The following is a 21,032-nucleotide window of genomic DNA, read 5'->3' as shown; positions in this document are numbered from 1 at the left end:
GCTCCAGTCTTATCTGGCAATGTTTCTACAGCTGGATGCCCTTCCTAACGCCAACCACTCCGTGAGTGTAGTGGGTGCTTTTTACGTGCCACCTGCACAGGTGCCAGGCGAGGCTGGCAACGGCCACGGTCGGATCGGTGCATTTTACGTGCCACCGGCACAGAAGCCAGTCAAGGCGGTGCTGGCCACGATTTGGATGGTGCTTTTTACGTGCCACCGGCACGGAAGCCAGTCGAAGCGGCGCTGGCATCGGCCACGATTCGGATAGTGCTTTTTACGTACCACCAGTCCAGGGGTCCTGGCATCTGCCGGGTGCCAGTCATAGGATTGGCTCAATTTCGATTTCGATTTCGATTTCACTTGCCCCAACAGGTTACTTATTTTATCAAAAACAAAGAAGTTCATACTTAACAAGATTTGGAATGTGAAGACACAAAATAAAATACTGAAATTTCAGGGCACTTCAATTCCCTACTTTACATGAATCTCTTGAATTATTAATATAAAAAGGAAGATAAACCAAATGTTACAGTTGTATCATTTAAATTATAGAAATTGGAGAAAATGTAACAAAGAAAATTCACCACTCCCTCTTAACCCTTTTGTTACTAACCCGGCCAAAACCTGCACTGGCTCCGTGGTAAAATGTCTTGTTTTCATAAGTTTTGAATTAAAATCTTCCACCAAACCTTAGTCACAATTTATGTTCCTAACACCAGCTTAATGATAACGATGCTATTTTACTAAATTCTTTGTCATATTTAAAATAATTGAAAGAAACTCAGAGCATCTCAAAATAAATACAGTAATGAAAGGGTTAAATGAGAAAATTTGCCTTTTTGTAACTTGCTGCTTCCACATGTTTAAAACATACATACAAAATATTTATCAAATTTGAAATTAATCCACAATTGTTTAAACATTAAGTTCCATTAAGTTCTAATCATGAGATATCTTGTCATAATTATATCTAGGATTTCCTTGATGCTTCATGAGACATTTCTGTATGTACAGATGGTCATGTGGAATATTTACCCATTTAATTTTAAGAAAGCTTTGTAAACTTATTGTAATATAACAATATAATATAAATTCCCATAGAAAAATATTTTTCTATTTGATGTGTATATTCATTATTTTCTCACATTTTACTTTTTAGTCCCCAAATTTTCAAATATATATATATATATATATAATTTTTACTTTTATTAAAAAAATATAAAAAGAACCACATAATCATTTTAATGGAATAGTATTAATTCTGTGTCAGTTCATACACTGCAGCACCATTTCCTAGCTTTGAAGCAAAAAGTGATTCAGTCACTTTGCCAGCCCGCTTTGAGTCTGATTGATAATACTTGGTCTTTACATTCTCCATAAAACTTTTGAGTTGTTCAGTAGGCACCATAGACACAGCACAACCACCCCATCCAGCACCAGTTAAACGACTTCCCAGAGCACCAGATTGCCTGAGAAAACAAAAAAAGAAGTTTAAAAAAACTTAGCTGGAATGAAAAAAATCTATTATAACATTAGAAATATTATATTTCTAAATATCTCATAGAGATATGTACGGTGGTGGGGCGATAGAATGGTTGTATACTGTCAATCTAACGTGAACATGACAGTAGGGGGTTACACCACCGCTGTTTAGCCCTAGGAAGCGTCGACACCTCCTGATGGCTTTGACACATTATTGTCAAAGCCATCAGGAAGCGTCGATGCTTCCTAGTGCTAAACAGCGGTGGTGTAACCCCCTACTGTCATGTTCATGTTAGATTGACAGTATACAACCATTCTATTATAACATTATTCCACAAATATTTTGACATTTCAGTATACTATCACAAATCAAAAGAAAAAAATACTTGATAAAATTTTTAATTAAGAGATGAGTTTTAATTTAAATGCTAATGTGTGTGCATGTCTTTATATTCTGTAACTTACAAGTTTTATGCTCAGATAAAAACATTGAAGATGGTTCCCCAGCACAGCTGTTGTCCAATGAGACAAAAGAATAAAGCACATCACAGAGGTGTATGTGTGTGTATGTATATATAATATATTTTCCTGGTGAAGGCCAGTTTATAGGGTTACCCTGGGTTTCCTGTCTATAAAGGGTTTAACTTTATGGCATATCATCAGGCCCCAAACCCGTTGGCCTATGACCTTTTTAAAATATGGAGGGGAAAGTATGGATTATCTCCCTCTCCCGTTAGCTATCAACTTCCAGCAGTTCCCAAAAGGGCAGCAGAAATCTAAAATGCAAACATGGCCTGAAAATCTCCATTCTGGAGTTAAGTATAGCCCCTTGTGTATTCGGCTATGCATAGCTTGCAGCGTTTCATCCCACTGATGTAAGAGCCTTGGTTTTTGAGGATTTTCCATGAGATCGAGTGTGGAACTCTGTCATCTTTTAGTTGCCAAACGTGGCTGGCCAATGATGTATCTCCTTTCTGGGACTCTGAAGGTGGATCGATGGTTGGAAAAATGTTTCTTGAACGAATTTCCAGTACAACAACCAATGTATTTCCGTGGATGTGCGATGTTGGTGCTGTACCTATTATTGTTGTTGTTGTTGCCACTGCTGCTGCTGTTTTGCTGAGTGAAGCGGTCTTTGTCCTAGATGTCCAAAACGTGGTCCTTTGCTATTCGTAAGACCCGCAGAAGAGAAAGCAGGTCAACTCCCGACACCGAGAGCATCAACAGATGGATGAATGCGCAACCATGCTCAGCGGTTGCGTAGGAAATCGGGGAAAAGAAACAGGAAGAAAGAGTGAGAGAAAGTTGGAGCGAAAGAGTACAACAGGGGTCGTTACCATCCCCTGCCGGAGCCTTGTGGAGCTTTAGGTGTTTTTGCTCAATAAACACACACAACGCCCGGTCTGGGAATCGAAACTGCGATCCTTTGACCGCGAGTCTGCTGCCCAAACCATTGGGCCATTGCGCCTCCACTGCTGCTGCCATTGCTGTCACTGATGTTGCTGCTGCTGTTGACGATGTTGTAACTGCTACTGTTGATGTTGTTGATGTTGGAGCTGGGGCTGCTGGTGTTGGTACCGCTGGAAATGGTGGTTGCATCAGTAATGTTACCACCTCCGCATGTGTTGCTTTGTTGCTGATGCTGTTGTTGCTGCTGTTGTCATCAACAGTGCTGTTGCTGCAGCTGGGGCTGGTGGTGTTGGTGAAGGTGAGGGTGGTGGTGGCATTGGTAATACTATTGCCATTGCTCGTTATGGAGATGCTGCCACTGCTACAAGAAGTGTCATTAGTCGAGCTTCTACCGGTGCTTCAGCTAGGGCCCTGCCGTTGACATAGTTGGTGTTGGCACTGGGTCTGTTACTGCTGCTACAATCAGTCCATGGACACCAGGGAAGCTGTTGGTAAGGCTGGTGTTGAAGACGACGTTCCTGTAGCCGATGTTAGTGATGGTACCGTCCGGGGTGTCATTGGTGCTGTTGTTGTTGTTGTTGGCATTGCTAAAGTTGTCATCTGTGGTGGTGTTGTTGGTTCTGTCATCATATCTACTCTCACTATTAGAATTGGTAGGGTTCACTCATACTTCAGCTTGATAGACAACTCCTTTGCTTTCACAGTGGCCTCCTACCAGGCAACTGTTGTGGATCCCGCATGAACGACCTACCCCTTCCTGTGACCTACAGGTGCTAACTAGGATACTCTTAACATTAGGGACACAACTAAATAAGACCCTAATATTGTGTCAGTTGAAAATAGGTCCATACTTGTGGGAGTTGGTGAAGTGCTTGTTTATTTATTTAAGGAAAATTCTACCTATAGGTATTATAGTGTAAAGGGAGAAGTGTGTGGGGGGTAAACTAAATTGTATTTCTGTGGCTTTTCTTTTTGCGGTTGTTGGGTTCTGGCATATAGGAGATGCGGTCTCTAAACTGCTGGCAGCTAGGGCCTCTTTATAGTACAGGGCCGCTGTACTATAATGACCTGTTGGTTAGAAGAAAGATTTGAAATCCTCTTGCTTGAAAAATCCAGGCCCCTACATCAATGGGACAAAACACTGCAAGCTATGTATAGCTGAATGCACAAAAATCCTAAGGGACTCACTTTTGTTACCTAGGTGACCAAGTCAGTAGAGGAGGTGAATGCTCTGAGAGCATAGCTACTGGAATAGGAATAGACTGGGCAAAGTTCAGAGAGCTCCCACCTCTGTTGGTAACAAAGGTCCTCCCTCTCAGAATGAAAGGCAGACTGTACGATGCCTGTGTATGAACACCCATGCTACACAATAGTGAAATATGGGCTGTGACACGTAAAAAGCACCCTTTGAACTTTGGGCCACTTGGAGGCAGTAGCAAGTGACAAAGACCATTGGTAATATACCGTGCTTGAAAAGACCAGTTAAGCCAAGTGAGATCATAGCCATGGATGATGCCAGTGTTTTGTAACTGACATGTAAAAGAGCACCCACTACACTCTTGGAGTGGTTGGCATTACGAAGCTGTAGAAGCCATGCCAAATCAAACTGAAATCTGAAGCAGCTCCCCAGCTGAGCAGTTTTTCAGTCAAACCATCCAACCCATGCCAGCATAGGAAATGGGTGTTTAATGATAATGATGATGAATGTGTACAAAGAAGCATTGCAGTTGGCAGAATAATCCAAATGCCAAAGGGTTGAGAATACCATTCATCCACTGCTATGGATGTGTGGTTTAGAAGACTTCTTTTTACACACATGATTTTGGGTTCAGTTCCACTGTGTAGTACCTTGGACAAGTGTCTTCTATACTAAACTTGGACAGCAACTGTGCAGAAATCCATATTTGTGTATATGAGTCTTTATGTGTGTCCCATTAAAGTAGGGGTTTGACAAATAGGGTTGATAAGTGCCAGACTTGAAAATAAATGCTAGGGCTGATATTGTTGACTGACAACTATTGAAGGTAGTCCCCACCCCATCAGCATGGCTGCAATCTAATTTTTGAAACAAGCAAAATAATAAAAGAATGTATAAACACACTTACACACTATAGAGTGGGAGTTGTGTCCCTCCATATGAAAACATATCGTAACAATTTGTTAAACTGTGATAAAACAAACACACAACAGAAGTAATAAAACCAGAGGTCAATATGTTTAACCCTTTAGCATTCAGATTATTCTGTCAAATGTAAAACCTGTTTAATCACATTGTTTTAAATTAATTGTACAGCATCTTGTAACTCTGGGATATTGATGATGTCCCTGTTTATTTTTAGAATGACTTTGTAGGGTAGGTGTGAGAGGTCAGAGGTGGCTTGTTTTAAAAATAAAACAGGAAGACAATTTTGGCCTGATATGGGCCGGTTTAAACACTAAAGGGTTAATTAAAACCCTTGAATACTATGCCCCAGCATGGGTGTAGTCTCAGTGAAACTAGTTAAACAATAAAAGAATATGAAACACTAATTCTACTCACAGACAAATGTTCACTAATGAGTCCAGCTCTGGACAGCTACACTCATACAGGTCTCGACAACTGCTATGACTGTCATTCATTAGTTTGGCAAGCTTCTGAGTTACATCAGCATCAGGGTTGTCACAGAAGGCTTTGAACTGATGGACACGGTTGGCTTCACTGAAGACATGCATGGCACGATTATACAGCTTGAATTGTTGCACTGCAAAAAATGTTTCATATATATTACTTATTGTAGGGGTACTAAAGTACTTCAGAAGTAGGAGAATAAAACTGTTTTACACCCAAACATACATCTTGTAGTGATGCTACTATGTAAGGTTCAGCGCGCATGCGCAGAATGGGACTACTTCCGGGTGGCCACCGGAAGTCTTCCCCATGCGCATGTGCGGGAAACTGACCCCTAAAACCACAGTCCATTCACTCACTCTCTCTGGCCCTTTCAGCCCTCGTGAACAGACGTGCATTTGGTAGTCTCTGAGAACTCTACACCGGCTTAGCAATGGACCACATCGAATCACTTCTATCAACCAACAAGAAGCAGTACAAAGATTCGGCTGTCGTTTCCCCTCAGAAAATACATACACCATCACGAGTAATAAACAACATTTGCTGTCTTTCCCAGATAACCTGACTTCGTCTGTTATATCTAACTAAATTGAATGTGACGGGATCAGATCGGACACCCCTTCAGTGATACCGATTCCAGATCCTGTTACAATCTGATTTTAAAATTCAAAAGTTGCGTTTGAGATTCAACTCAAAATATTTACAAGTAACAAGTGACGAGGTGGAATTGGTGAGAGGGTTTTGTTATTTGGGAGACATGGATCTAAGTGGTAGATGTAAAGCAGCTGTGACAGCAAGAGTGAGACTTGGCTGGGTGAAGTTCAGGGAATGTGGAGTGTTGTTATATAGGAAAAGGTTCTTGAAGATGAAAGGAAGGGTTTATTGGAACTGTGAGATCTGCAATGCAATGTATGGGAGTGAGACATGGTGTCTGAGGAAAAGCGAAATAGCAATTTTGAGAAAGATCGAGAGAGCAATGTATGGTGTGAAACTATTTGATAAAAGGAGGGCTGAGGACTTGATAGGGAATCTGGGGTTGGAGGAATTGGTGGAACAGCAGCAAGGGCGAATGGAGTGTGGTGGTATGGACATGTGTTCGATCAAAGGCGGCGAGCTGGCAGAAACGTTAGCACACCGGGCGAAATGCGAAGTCGCATTTCGTCTGTCGTTACGTTGTGAGTTCAAATTCCGTTGAGGTCGACTTTGCCTTTCATCCTTTCGGGGTCGATTAAATAAGTACCAGTTACGCACTGGGGTCAATATAATCGACTTAATCCGTGTGTCTGTCCTTGTTTGTCCCCTCTGTGTTTAGCCCCTTGTGGGTAGTAAAGAAATAGGTATGGACATGTGTTGAGGAGGAATGAGGATCATGTTCTGAGGAGGGTGATTGAGTTTAAGGCGAATGAACCATGAAAGCGAGGTCGACCAAAGAAAACGTGGAGGAGGAGATTGAGAGGGTTGGCTTGAGATGGGAGAATGCCCAAAACTGGGTGGGAAGGTGTGAAAGCAGTTGCTGTAAGAGCGAGGTAGATCTGGCCACCCCCATTAATGGGGACATACCTCGATTTAAAATACTGGACATCGATCAAAGTGCTGTGTTGTGTCCTTCAACAAGTCTTAGTTCTATCCACTATTGATCAGCAACTGTGTAAAACACTCCACTTCTAATGCTTTATGTTGTACCAAGAAACACAGCAGGCCTCTTAAGTAGTCATTCATCCTGCTACAAAAAGCAGTCATTTCAGACATTACTATCTCAAAACAAAACGAAACAAACTAAGCTAAGGTAGTTGTGGGTCATCATCATATTTGTTCAATCCAGGCATGGATTGGACAGGTTGTCATGGCTCAAGTCCATTCTTATTTGCAGTTACTGTGCCACTAGATGAATTGAAGCACATATCTCCCACATTTTCTTTCTTTGCATGTGTTCTACAGCCGAGCACTTCGTATCACCAATTACTTTACAGAATATATTGGATGCATTTTATTATGGCATCTGAACTAGGAAGGTTGTCTTGTTCCCGTAAAGTCTGCAGAGTCCTCTCTCCTTATGTTGTCTCCATTTGTTCATTCATTTCTTTTCAAACCATGTTAGAAATTAAAAGTGATTGATTTTGGCTGCAACATCATGAATCATGTTTGCTTATTTGTGACAAGTGGCTAAACTGAAAGAACAAGTAAATAAGTTATCTAGGAGTTGTGTTTCCTCCTTTCATCCAACAGCCTGCTTGCGAAATTAACATGTATGTGGCTGAGCACTCCATAGACAGGTGTACCCATAACGTAGTTCTCAGGGAGATTCAGCATGACACAGGATGTGACAAGGAAATACAGGTACAACTCATTTTTGCCAGCTGAATGGATTGGAATAATGTGAAATAAAGTATCTTGCTCAAAGACAGGGTTCGAACTCACAACTCTACAATTATGAGCCAAATACCATAACCCCACTGAGCCACACATCATATATATATATATATATATATACACACACACACACACAGATATATAAGCACACACATACACTATGTGTGTATATATATATATATATTATATATATATATATATATATATATGCGGGCATTGCTGTGTGGTTAGGGAGCTTGCTTCCTAGCTATATGGTTTCGGGTTCAGTCCCACTGCATGGCACTTTGGGTAGGTGTCTTCCACTATAGCCCCGAGCCGACCGGAGCTTTGTGATTGAATTCGGTAGGTGGAAATTACTGCCGTGTGTGTATGTGTGCATATAGCTGCTCAGTGCCTCTCCGAAAAAGAGAGAGAGAGGGAATAATAAGGGTAAATAATTTTTTCGATGGTTTTTCAGACAACCAACAATTATTTACCGGTAGATTTCGGTATGTAAATATGACCTTTAGCGGCGGGAACTTCTGTGGAGTTCAGTATATATAGTATATAAGTAAAAGGGCAGGCAATAGGTTGCTTTGCCGCATACCGAAATAATTAGAAATAGCAGTCAGAGACTGTTTATTTCCATTTTCTACAAGTGGGGGCTCCATATACGACATAACCCTGCAAAATATTTTGCATATGTGAATTGCAGGGTTATGTCGTATATGGAGCCCCCACTTATAGAAAATGGAAATAAACAGTCTCTGACTGCTATTTCTAATTATTTCGGTATGCGGCAAAGCAACCTGTTGCCTGCCCTTTTACTTATATACTATATATATATAATGAACACTACTTACCATGGAGTGTATTTCCACAGAGACTAGTTTTATTCAGTTCATCTTCTTCAATTCCAAGTTCTGTACACACTTCCTGTTTGGTGTAAGCTTCTGCATGTAACAACTGCTGTACAGTTGCAAGCATCTGTGGCAAGTCATACTTTAAGGTTTTTTGCACATCTCCAAGTTTCTTCAGTTGAAGCCAATCTAGACCTAACTTCTTTGCTATCAGCTGTGTGAAAAATTAGTGTGAAAAATTAGTGGACTATATAACTATAAAGACAAACAACAGAGAATATGAAGATTGCATTACTTTTGCTATTGTTGTTGCTTAACCCGATCATAACAGATCAAACAGATCTACCATTATAAGAAGTCCAGCCATCTCTATTAATATTTTTTCAGGCATGGTGTACCTTGAATAACAATGTCCAATGTATTCTTTTTAAAGAAGACAATGTAATTTAAGGAAAATTTGGCTGCTATTTCCAGCAGGTCAAGCAACCTCACAGAATTTTTATGCTGGCAGTTTCTGTAGTGATATTGAAGGCGGTGAGCTGGCAGAACCATTATCACACCGGGCGAAATGCTTTGCGATATTTCGTCCGCCACTTCGTTCTGAGTTCAAATTCTGCCGAGGTCGACTTTGCCTTTCATCCTTTCGGGGTCGATAAATTAAGTACCAGTTACGCACTGGGGTCGATGTAATCGACTTAATACCTATGTCTGTCCTTGTTTGTCCCCTCTGTGTTTAGCCCCTTGTAGGTAATAAAGAAATAGGTATTTCGTCTATTGCTAGGTTCTGAGTTCAAATTCTGCCGAGGTCGACTTTGCCTTTCATACTTTCGACTTAATCAGTTTGTCTGTTCTTGTTTGTCCCCTCTGTGTTTAGCCCCTTGTGGGTAGTAAAGAAATAGATATTGCATGGTAGAAGCACTTTGAAATATTTTAAAATGAGAGAAAATCAATTCTGGCAAGACTTTGTCCATAGGAGGATTTGAAGTGAGAATTCTGGGTAAATAAAACATTGTAACTATTTACAAATAGACAGGAAGAACTACTGAGAAGCAAGGCTGTGTCATTAAGCGATCCAGTGTGAAGGTTCCATGGTTCCAACTGTAATCCCACTCTACGATACTTTGGATAAGTGTGTTCTCTTTGTGATCACATAATTACAGAAAAGCAGCCAAATCTCCCTCAGATTACATCCTACTGCTTTAGGAAAGGGTACATTGGATGATATAATCCCCTACTTACTGTGTCTGGAAAAGGAAGGGGATAGCTATGGCTGAAATGTCTATTATCATCAGTCTGCTCAATCAGTGACTATACAATAACTATAACCTTTGATATTTGGTCAATGGAAACTGCGTGGAAGCTTGTGGTATAAGTGTTTGTACAAATATATAAAGATAGGCGCAGGAGTGGCTGTGTGGTAAGTAGCTTGCTAACCAACCACATGGTTCCGGGTTCAGTCCCACTGCGTGGCACCTTGGGCAAGTGTCTTCTGCTATAGCCCCGGGCCGACCAATGCCTTGTGAGTGGATTTGGTAGACGGAAACTGAAAGAAGCCTGTCGTATATATGTATATATATATTCATGTATGTGTGTGTGTGTGTTTGTGTGTCTCCCTAGCATTGCTTGACAACCGATGCTGGTGTGTTTACGTCCCCGTCACTTAGCGGTTCGGCAAAAGAGACCGATAGAATAAGTACTGGGCTTACAAAGAATAAGTCCCGGGGTCGATTTGCTCGACTAAAGGCGGTGCTCCAGCATGGCCGCAGTCAAATGACTGAAACAAATAAAAGAGTAAAAAAAAAGTATATTAGGCTTCCATTTTCACAGATGACCAAAATTCTAAAGACACCAATAGAAATTATCTAAGAATAAAGGACGATGTAGCTGCTCAAGTAATTGGAGACTAATGACTGCTCCCACCTGTACTACACCTTCCATGTGCACATGCACACACACACACACACACAATGCTGGATGGCCTTTGGTTCACAGGCATTCTGATGTTTTGTTTTTCTTCCTGCAGAGCAGACAAAGCCACTCATCTCACCAAGATGGCTTAGTTGCTGACAATCTGACCATGCAATAGACCATATCTGGTTATACGTTGCCAGTAGCTGTAAAAGCAAAATAACATAATATGGGTGGCATGTTAAAAGCACCAACCGATCGTGGCCAATGCCAGACCCCCCCCTGGCACCTGTACAGGTGGCACATAAAAAGCACCTACTAAACTCGCGGAGTGGTTGGCGTTAGGAAGGGCATCCAGCTGTAGAAACACTGCCAGATCAGACTGGAGCCTGGAGCAGCCCCTGGCTTCCCAGACCCCGGTCGAACCGTCCAACCCGTGCTAGCGTGGAAAACGGACGTTAAACGATGATGATGATGATATATGTGGTCTGATCAAGAAGTATTCAGACTGTTGCCATAGTAATGAAGCTACAGCACAGAGAGGGAAGCTGCTTCGCTGTGCATGCACACTAAGTTTTAATGTTCTAGTTCACTCCCACTATTTACAGCAATGCTTGGAAGGAAGGTGTGTAGTATACAGTTGTTGCATTGACCATGATAGAGAAAGTAGTTAAGCAGGGAATCTGCATCAAATTTTGCCAAAAGCTTGGTGATACCTGCTCAGAGGCATACGTAAAGTTTTCATCGTTCTTGACACAATCAAAGAAATCTTGTGCATCTGAAACCTTTGTCTTATCTTGGTCAACTGAAAGCAGTTTTGGCACAAACTTGGCAGACACATGTCTCATACCCAAATCTTCAGTGATAATGGACTGAACTGAACCATAACTAAACTGCACATCCTCTGATAACTCACAGATGGTGATTTAACAATTTACCCTCACAGTTGCATACACATCTGTGATGTTTATCTCAGTTCTACTGGTTGCAGGTCTCCCAAAACATTCATCATCAATATCAACATTTTTTCGGCCATCTTGGAAAACATCTGAATCACTCATACACTTGTGTGCAACTCATCCACTCCTCTCCATACTCTTTCTGCAACTTTGCACATACCTCTGAGCAGATATCGTCATTACAACTTTCCCTGTCATGGTCAATGCGATGATCACAAGCGTTCCTTCCAAGCGCTGCTGTAAACAGCAGAAGTGAGCTAGAGTGTTAAAATTTAGTGCACATACAGAGCAGAGTTCAAGATCAATATTTGCCTAGCAGCTTCATTCTGTGTGCTTTAGCTTCGTTACTATGGCAACAGTCCGGATACTTATTGATCAGACCTTGTGTGTGTGTGTGTATATATATATATTTAAGACGGCGAGCTGGCAGAGTCGTTAGCACGCCGGGCGAAATGCTTAGTGGTATTTCGTCTATAAGACGGTGACCTGGCAGAAACGTTAACACGCCGGTCCAAATGCCTAGCGGTATTTCATCTGCCGTTACGTTCTGAGTTCAAATTCCGTCGAGGTCGACTTTGCCTTTCATCCTTTCGGGGTCGATAAACAAAGTACCAGTTACGCACTGTGGTCGATGTAATCGACTTAATCCGTGTGTCTGTCCTTGTTTGTCCCCTCTGTGTTTAGCCCCTTGTGGGTAATGAAGAAATAGGTATTTCGTCTATCGCTAGGTTCTGAGTTCAAATTCCGCCGAGGTCGACTTTGCCTTTCATACTTTCGGGGTCGATTAAATAAGTACCAGTTACGCACTGGGGTTGATGTAATCGACTTAATCCGTGTGTCTGTCCTTGTTTGTCCCCTCTGTGTTTAGCCCCTTGTGGGTAATGAAGAAATAGGTATTTCGTCTATCGCTAGGTTCTGAGTTCAAATTCCGCCGAGGTCGACTTTGCCTTTCATACTTTCGGGGTCGATTAAATAAGTACCAGTTACGCACTGGGGTTGATGTAATCGACTTAATCCGTGTGTCTGTCCTTGTTTGTCCCCTCTGTGTTTAGCCCCTTGTGGGTAATGAAGAAATAGGTATTTCGTCTATCGCTAGGTTCTGAGTTCAAATTCCGCCGAGGTCGACTTGCCTTTCATACTTTCGGGGTCGATTAAATAGTACCAGTTACGCACTGGGGTTGATGTAATCGACTTAATCCGTGTGTCTGTCCTTGTTTGTCCCCTCTGTGTTTAGCCCCTTGTGGGTAATGAAGAATAGGTATTTCGTCTATCGCTAGGTTCTGAGTTCAAATCCGCCGAGGTCGACTTTGCCTTTCATACTTTCGGGGTCGATTAAATAAGTACCAGTTACGCACTGGGGTTGATGTAATCGACTTAATCCGTGTGTCTGTCCTTGTTTGTCCCCTCTGTGTTTAGCCCCTTGTGGGTAATGAAGAAATAGGTATTTCGTCTATCGCTAGGTTCTGAGTTCAAATTCCGCCGAGGTCGACTTTGCCTTTCATACTTTCGGGGTCGATTAAATAAGTACCAGTTACGCACTGGGGTTGATGTAATCGACTTAATCCGTGTGTCTGTCCTTGTTTGTCCCCTCTGTGTTTAGCCCCTTGTGGGTAGTAAAGAAATAATATATATATATATATATGTATGTATGTATACAGGTAAGAAAACTTATAAACTAGTGTTTCCAAAATAAATTCTTTCTGTTATTTGTTCTAATTTCCTATATCAGTTCTTTGATATTCTTACCACTGGGAATGTAGTGAATCAATGATTGGTTTAATGGAAATATGTAATCAGCACTACTATTGCTCATAAAATGTGAAATGACCATGTAGCAAGTTCATCATTTGTTTGTTTAAGCTTAAATAGGCTCATAACAGCTTGTTTTCTGCAAGTGGTCATATGACCTGTTCACATATTGACAAACCCATTTGTGCCGACTGGATGCTTTAAGTTCTGTCACGTATTTGTTTTCCTATTCTACATTGCATATCTCATCATTATGTACCATTTCCATGATAAAACATTGTTTATATTCCTCCTGGTTTTCTGTTTCTTCCTTTATCTACATGCACACGTATATTGGATCTCAAACCAGCTTATCCTACAACACAAATCCTCAACCGTTAAAATTAAATAAATCACAAGTAACTTGGATATGGATGTTATTTTAACCCTTTCGTTACCAACCCGGCTGAAACTGGCTCTGGCTCTTTAGTATAAATGTCTTGTTTTCATAAGTTTTGAATTCAAAATTTCCACCAAATTTTAGTCACAATTTATGTTCCTAACACTAGCTCAATGATAACGATGTTATTTTACTAAATTCTTTCTTATATTTAAAATAATTGGAAGAAACACAGAGCATCTCAAAATAAATACAGTAACGAAAGGGTTATATGATGCTATGTCCCTTCAGTTCATAGTCCAGAGTTTTATTGATTCATTAACCCATCTCTGTCACTGATTTTGTAGCAAGAGAAATTTCAATGGTAAATGAACAATTCTCCATTTTACTTTAATACAACTACATGGCATTCACTGATACTACTTATAAAATGTGGAACGTCTGTTCAATACTGTTCAATAATGTTCAATACTTCAGCCTAACTAGTGTAGGTAGAATGAAGCGACAGCTGTTAATAAGGGAGATAATTCTATTAATCTTCAAACAGGTAATTTTTTTTTATACATTGACGGAGTTAGTTCTTAAAATGAAACTAAAAATGAAAATTAGTAAAAGTTATGGTATTTACACTTTCCTCTATAATTTTTCTCCTCAGTCATAGGAAGAAAATACAAATTAAATAATCCAAAATCAGGAGAAAATAGTTGAAACTATAAAGGGAAACAGTTATAATTTTGGATAGGATAGATACACTAGAAATATATATATATGTCAGACTACTCGAATTTCATACAAGGAATACATTACTGGAGAGGCAAGCATAAACGAAATTAGTGCAAAATCAGTGTATTATATTTATTAATGACTTGCAGAGATTTCTGACTGATATTAATGTCAATTGGCACAAATTAAAGTGGAATAAAATTAATGCAATCTCATCATCATCATCATCATCATCATCATCGTTTAACATCCGTTCTCCATGCTAGCATGGGTTGGACGGTTCGACCGGGGATCTGGGAAGCCAGAAGGCTGCACCAGGCTCCAGTCTTATCTGGCAGTGTTTCTACAGCTGGATGCCCTTCCTAACGCCAACCACTCTGTGAGTGTAGTGGGTGCTTTTTACGTGCCACCTGCACAGGTGCCAGGTGAGGCTGGCAACGGCCACGGTCAGATTGGTGCATTTTACGTGCCACCGAGCCAATCGAGGCGGTACTGGCTTCGGCCACGATTTGGATGGTGCTTTTTACGTGCCACCGGCATGGAAGCCAGTCGAGGCGGTGCTGGCATCTGCCATGATTCGGATCAATCTGTGTATAAAAATCTGACATTACACACATACACATCAAAACGAGCGGCTATTGATTAAATTAAACATGAGATCCTTAAACCAAGATGTTAGTCTATATGCTAACAGCAATCCCCAAATGTAGTAACCTTTCCACACATTTTGATGATCTGTTATGTCATGCATGCATGAGAAGAGTGCAGCGAGATGTGAAGACATAAACAACACCTTATCTACCAGGCCATTCCACTTCTATTTATAAACGTTCTGAAGTAATTATCAACATAATCCCTTTTAAAACATTTAAGCAAATATTCCTAACTAAATAAAATATTAGATAACAAAAAAAAATGAATGAGGTTAAATCTGCAAAGACTATGGATGTCAATTTTTCGTTTTCTTCCATTTTTCTTCTCCAAATTTTACTAGTAATATCCTATAAAGAAACACTTTCAAACCTACCTGTGCAGCAAGCCTACATTCAACAACTCTTATGTTGAAATTGGCTGTTGCAGCTTTGTGCATTTCAACACAGCTGTTGGACACAACAAACACAACACCAGATGGCAGTTGGACATTTGTAGCACTCAGCGGGTTGAATGTTATCAATTTGGCCTAAATCAAAAGAAATACGTAAATAAATGAGTACAAAGAATTTTCAACATATATTGTTTTAGAAATTTGACACTTCCTTCACTGCATAATTTGTTTCTAAATTATACTTTATTTTGTTTGAATAAAAATTTAGTTATGATATTTAAAAAAAAAAAGAATTTGAGAACCAAAAAAAACCCAAAAAACTTTTAAGTTATCTTTTCTTATTCATATAAAAAAAACTATGCTTTTATAGAATTTCTGATAAAAATTCTTGTAATTTTAATATTAGTGAAGGAATAAGCTTGTGCAGCTCATGAGATTAAAATATAGTCAAAACTCACTGGATTTAGTTTCGGTCTCATTCCCAAGTTATTATACTACATTGTTAAGTACATTACATGTAAGGGGGTATGTAATATAAAAAAAAGGATATTGTTAATACACATACTTTTATGAAAGGCATATAACTCTTCCTCAAGTTTATGTGAATGGTTTTGTCACTCTCTTCTAGGCTCAAGTGTAGCCAGGGTCAACTTTGCCTTTCATTTGGCCATAATTGATTAAAATGAAAGCCAGATATGAGGCGCAGGAGTGGCTGTGCGGTAAGTAGCTTGCTAACCAACCACATGGTTCCGGGTTCAGTCCCACTGCGTGGCATCTTGGGCAAGTGTCTTCTGCTATAGCCCCGGGCCGACCAATGCCTTGTGAGTGGATTTGGTAGATGGAAACTGAAAGAAGCCCGTTGTATATATGTATATATATATATATATATGCGTGTGTGTGTTTGTGTGTCTGTGTTTGTCCCCCTAGCATTGCTTGACAACCGATGCTGGTGTGTTTACGTCCTCATCACTTAGCGGTTCGGCAAAAGAGACTGATAGAATAAGTACTGGGCTTACAAAGAATAAGTCCCGGGGTCAATTTGCTCGACTAAAGGCGGTGCCCCAGCATGGCCGCAGTCAAATGACTGAAAGAAGTAAAAGAGTAAAAAGAGAGTATATATACTGAACATGACTGGATCTTCTTCCTACTCTCACTATTTTGTTATTTCATATATTTTGTGGGAATGCAGCTCGCATCTCATACACATCGTCCAGCAAAACCAAACATAATAAAAATTATGAAAATTTCTTACCTGACCTTCTTCTGCCATGAAAGCAATGGATTGGTCCATTCCTCCACCTTGGGTACCGCAATATCGTTCACTGACAGTACACAACTCAGCTAATTCTGACTGAAGTAAAAAAACATAAGAGCCACATGAGATACTGTAGAGAAGTAAATTTTAATAATAATGATTTTGAACATACAAGGCCAGAATTTACCATTTTGGGGAAAAGGGAAGGGAGCAGTCTACAATTATACTGGTTCTAATATTTGACTGGTACTAACTTCATTAACACTAGAAGAAGGATGACAAGGTCAAAGGCAGGATTTGAACTCAGTACATAACATAGCCATAACTAAATATTCTATGACAACTGTCACATGCTTTAATGGTTCAGCCATTTTAATTTCAAATACCAAAGTAAAATATGCTGTCTGAAAATATTAATTTCCAAAAGTATACATAGAATTATCTCTCAGCAGAAAAGAAAATAACTCATTATTTCACCATAGTGTGAAGAGCATCTCTCAACACAACACCATTAGAGGTCAAAGGCAAAGCTTGAGCCAGTAAGGAAACTATGTAGTTGATCAACCAACAACATCATCATCATGGGCATGGACGCATTGAAACTCTGACGTCTGGCAGCTGACTTGGCAGACACCCATAAAATTATCAACCATCGTACAAACAATAACTCTGAGCACCTTTTCAAACTCCACCCATCTAACACCCGTGGACATATTTACAAAGTCAGAAAACAGCACAGCTCCCATGACTTCAGGAAACATTTTTTCACGCTGAGAGTTGCTGAAGCATGGAACAAACTGCTGGCATCAGTTGTTAGTTGTCGGAGCACTGCATCCTTCAAAACTTCCATGCTTTCTGAGATTCGCCAACACTACACCTGATTTTCTCCCCTCCTTACACACACAGGCATGTATCTGACTCATACATTGTTCGCTTTCCTGACATTTCTACATTACTGCATACACTTTATATGCACTTTCTGACAAGTTGTGGTGCACCTGAGCACTGTATACAATAATTTCATTATTATTATTATTATTATTATTATTATTATTATTATTATCATCATCATTTAACATCTGTTTTCCATGGACTGGATGGTTTGACAGGAACTAACTAGGCCGAAGACTGCGCTGCGCTTCACTGTCTGTTTTTGAAAGGTTTTTATGGTTGGATACCCTTCTTAACACCAACTGCGTTTTAAAATAATGACCATATGTTTTAAGAACTAGATCTTAGAAAAATATATCCCAAGATAAATAAAAGATGGCCATGGTCAGAATACTTAAATACCTAGGGTGTTTAGATTTCTGAAGTGCTGCTTTTGGTTGATTTATAAGTTTCTTGCTTTAAATCTCTTCAGGAAAATCTGGTCACAACTCAACACTTTGACCAACTACAAGAACACACACCTGAAGAGTTAAAAATGTACATATATATACATATTTTTATCTCTACCTTAGTGAACTTGAGATTATTGGCAAAAGCAGCAACCAGTGCAGAACAGCAAACAAGGGCACTGGAACTAGACAGTCCAGCACTTTTTGGGATGACACCATCCACCATACAGTAGAGACCAGACATCTGCTGCTGCAGCTGGCCACTGTCCTCAATAGCTTTAAGACCACACAGGAAATATACGTGCCATGAAGTTGTACCTTCGGCAATGGTCAGGTTGTTGGTGGAGCACTCAAAGTCCCTGGAGTATGAAAGATAAAAGAGGATAAAATTGTGAGTGGAGGTAAAATAAAGAAATACATTTAGAAGAACAGAGGAACGAGAAGTCAATGAATACTCCAAAGAAATAAAACTACTTTCCAGCTGAAAGAAACAGCCAATCATCTTTACCACATTTATTTTCTTTTTGAAGCCATTATTTCTTTATAAAAGAACTAGCAGTATCGCCTGGCGTTGCTCGGGTTTGTAAGGGAAATAACTATATAAGCATTTTTAGAGATGTAAAGTATAATAGCCATCTCAATATGGCTAACCACAAAGTGGGGTGTTACTGTAGCTTTTTACGTTCTGAGATTTAAGAATACAATTTTAGAGAGTTATTTCCCTTATATAATAGCAAAAAAATGCATTAAAAATGGAAAAAATGATGGTAATTTCTTTTTTAAATCGTAGACTCATCGTAGACATGCGCTAATACCCAGAAGGGCTCGATATGAATCACGACTATAAGATACCCGCTTTTGGTTAAACTGCACCGCAAAATGTGGGAGTAGTTAGGAATCTAAATCGTAGGAGACAGACACACAACTTCACTTTTATATATAAAGATATGATTAGTTAATGATTAATCAAAGTATCAATCAAAACAGTTGTATATTTTTGAATTAGATTGATAAATAAAATGAGTACTATCTGGAAATCAAACTCCCACTCCTACTTAGTGCTCAGTTTTTAATCTTTTCTTGATGTGTCCACTCTATCATCATATTTATATTTATTTTTAAAGACATTACTATCAGCAGAGCACTGACAAACAGTTTTGTGTTATGAGCCAGATTCCTAAAAATGGTATCAAGGTTTCTCTATAAGCCCTGAGCACCATAGGATTGTGTAAAACATATTTGGTTAAATCAAGATATAAATACATACGCATAATTTGAGTCTTTATTGGCCACAAATATTTTATCATCGCCAGAACGAGCTGCAGCAATTAGGATATTTTGTTCAACAGCCATAGGTAGGACAGAGTAACCACAATAGTCGATATGTTCTCCTACAGAAATCAAGTGGAAGAGGATGACGAGATATTAATGAAGGCAAGGTATGAGAAGGTGGAACAGTGACGATGCAGTTTTCATAAATAGAATAGTTTTGGTATACTCTTTACTCTCTTTTACTCTTTTACTTCTTTCAGTCATTTGACTGCGGCCATGCTGGAGCACCGCCTTTAATCGAGCAACTCGACCCCGGGACTTATTCTTTTGTAAGCCCAGTACTTATTCTATCGGTCTCTTTTGCCGAACCGCTAAGTAACGGGGACGTAAACACACCAGCATCGGTTGTCAAGCAATGCTAGGGGGACAAACACAGACACACAAACACACACACACACATATATATATACATATATACGACAGACTTCTTTCAGTTTCCGTCTACCAAATCCACTCACAAGGCATTGGTCGGCCTGAGGCTATAGTAGAAGACACTTGCCCAAGGTGCCACGCAGTGGGACTGAACTCGGAACCATGTGGTTGGTAAACAAGCTACTTACCACACAGCCACTCTATATAAATCATGAAAAAAATTCTCTTTTTATACACTTTTGGAACTCTTTCCCAAACTTCAAAGTTTCTAGCAATATAATATAATGACTACCAGTGAGATAACCATTCCACAGGCTGCAAGTTTTGGCATTACTCTGGACTAAATACCGTAATGCTATTTTGATTTTCATTAGCATAACATGACTACTGTTGTAGCTGATTTCTTTTCCTGAATGCAATCCAAAAAAATACCCTTATATACAAAAATCCTTCCCATAACTTACTTCTATTTCATATTAGTGACAAAAAAATACAGTTCACTACTTATCAGATGGCACAATAGCCATTCTATGTACTTTGCTCCTGTTTAAGAAGGTAAGTGTGTGTGTATGTGAATTAATATCTTACAAAACATATGAAAGGAAACCAACATGAATGATCTCAAAGGGAAAATGAATGGGAAAGGAGAGTCTTTACAACATAACTAGAGGAGCAAAAACTCAGACTTCTAAATTTAAAGCTGAAGAAATACATCACCACTTCTTTACATCTGATCACTTTCACTCGGTTGTGCATGCAGCTCTTCACCAAACCCGAACTATCAGAAACAATGCACTTATGCCACACTCCCACAAAATAGTGAGCAATTAAATATTCCTTACTAACCTATGAGGTTAACTCTCCCTGGAGCTTGGACAAAGAACTGTGGCTGTTTGCCATATTTTTGCTGGAAGACAGAAATAAGTTCCTGATACCTGAAATAATGCAAGGTAAAAATGAATAAAAAGACATCATGAAAACTCCATTGATATTTGAATGACTAACACTGACTAGCAGTGGTTTTGGAGAATCTACTGATTTTTAGACGAAACAAGGGAATGACAAAAGAAAGGTTTGTAACAGCAATCATCATCATCATCATCATCATTTAACGTCCGTTTTCCGCGCAAGCACAGGTTGGACGGTTCAACCGGGGTCTGGGAAGCCAGAAGGCTGCACCAGGCCCAGTCTGATCTGGCAGTGTTTCTACAGCTGGATGCTCTTCCTAACGCCAACCAACCCGCGAGTGTAGTGGGTGCTT

General features: G+C 39.8%; 2 protein-coding genes across 2 annotated transcripts in view; one reads left to right on the top strand and one right to left on the bottom strand.

Annotated features, from left to right (window-relative positions):
• The window catches only part of LOC118762651 (protein FAM227B-like), a 110,287-nt gene extending 109,858 nt beyond the window's left edge, over nucleotides 1–429 (top strand). Inside the window, exon 15 of the mRNA XM_036501572.1 lies at nucleotides 373–429. The gene's annotated coding sequence lies outside the window, so the exon portion shown is untranslated. The remainder of the gene's footprint in view (nucleotides 1–372) is intronic.
• Nucleotides 430–1,181: 752 nt separating this feature from the next.
• Nucleotides 1,182–21,032, bottom strand: part of LOC115209292 (N-acetylgalactosamine kinase) — a 38,056-nt gene continuing 18,205 nt past the window's right edge. The window contains exons 3-10 of the mRNA XM_029777622.2: nucleotides 20,618–20,706; nucleotides 19,335–19,458; nucleotides 18,186–18,426; nucleotides 16,725–16,823; nucleotides 15,455–15,607; nucleotides 8,713–8,923; nucleotides 5,432–5,633; nucleotides 1,182–1,469 (exon numbers count right to left, since the gene is read on the bottom strand). Of these exons, the coding sequence (XP_029633482.1) occupies nucleotides 1,256–1,469; nucleotides 5,432–5,633; nucleotides 8,713–8,923; nucleotides 15,455–15,607; nucleotides 16,725–16,823; nucleotides 18,186–18,426; nucleotides 19,335–19,458; nucleotides 20,618–20,706 (1,333 nt within the window). The 3' untranslated portion in view covers nucleotides 1,182–1,255. The remainder of the gene's footprint in view (nucleotides 1,470–5,431; nucleotides 5,634–8,712; nucleotides 8,924–15,454; nucleotides 15,608–16,724; nucleotides 16,824–18,185; nucleotides 18,427–19,334; nucleotides 19,459–20,617; nucleotides 20,707–21,032) is intronic.

The sequence above is a fragment of the Octopus sinensis genome, linkage group LG3 (genome assembly GCF_006345805.1).
Source record: "Octopus sinensis linkage group LG3, ASM634580v1, whole genome shotgun sequence".
In the NCBI taxonomy this organism is placed as follows: domain Eukaryota; kingdom Metazoa; phylum Mollusca; class Cephalopoda; order Octopoda; family Octopodidae; genus Octopus; species Octopus sinensis.
Note: the sequence above shows the minus strand (reverse complement) of the source record. Positions and strands in the feature narration are given on the sequence as shown.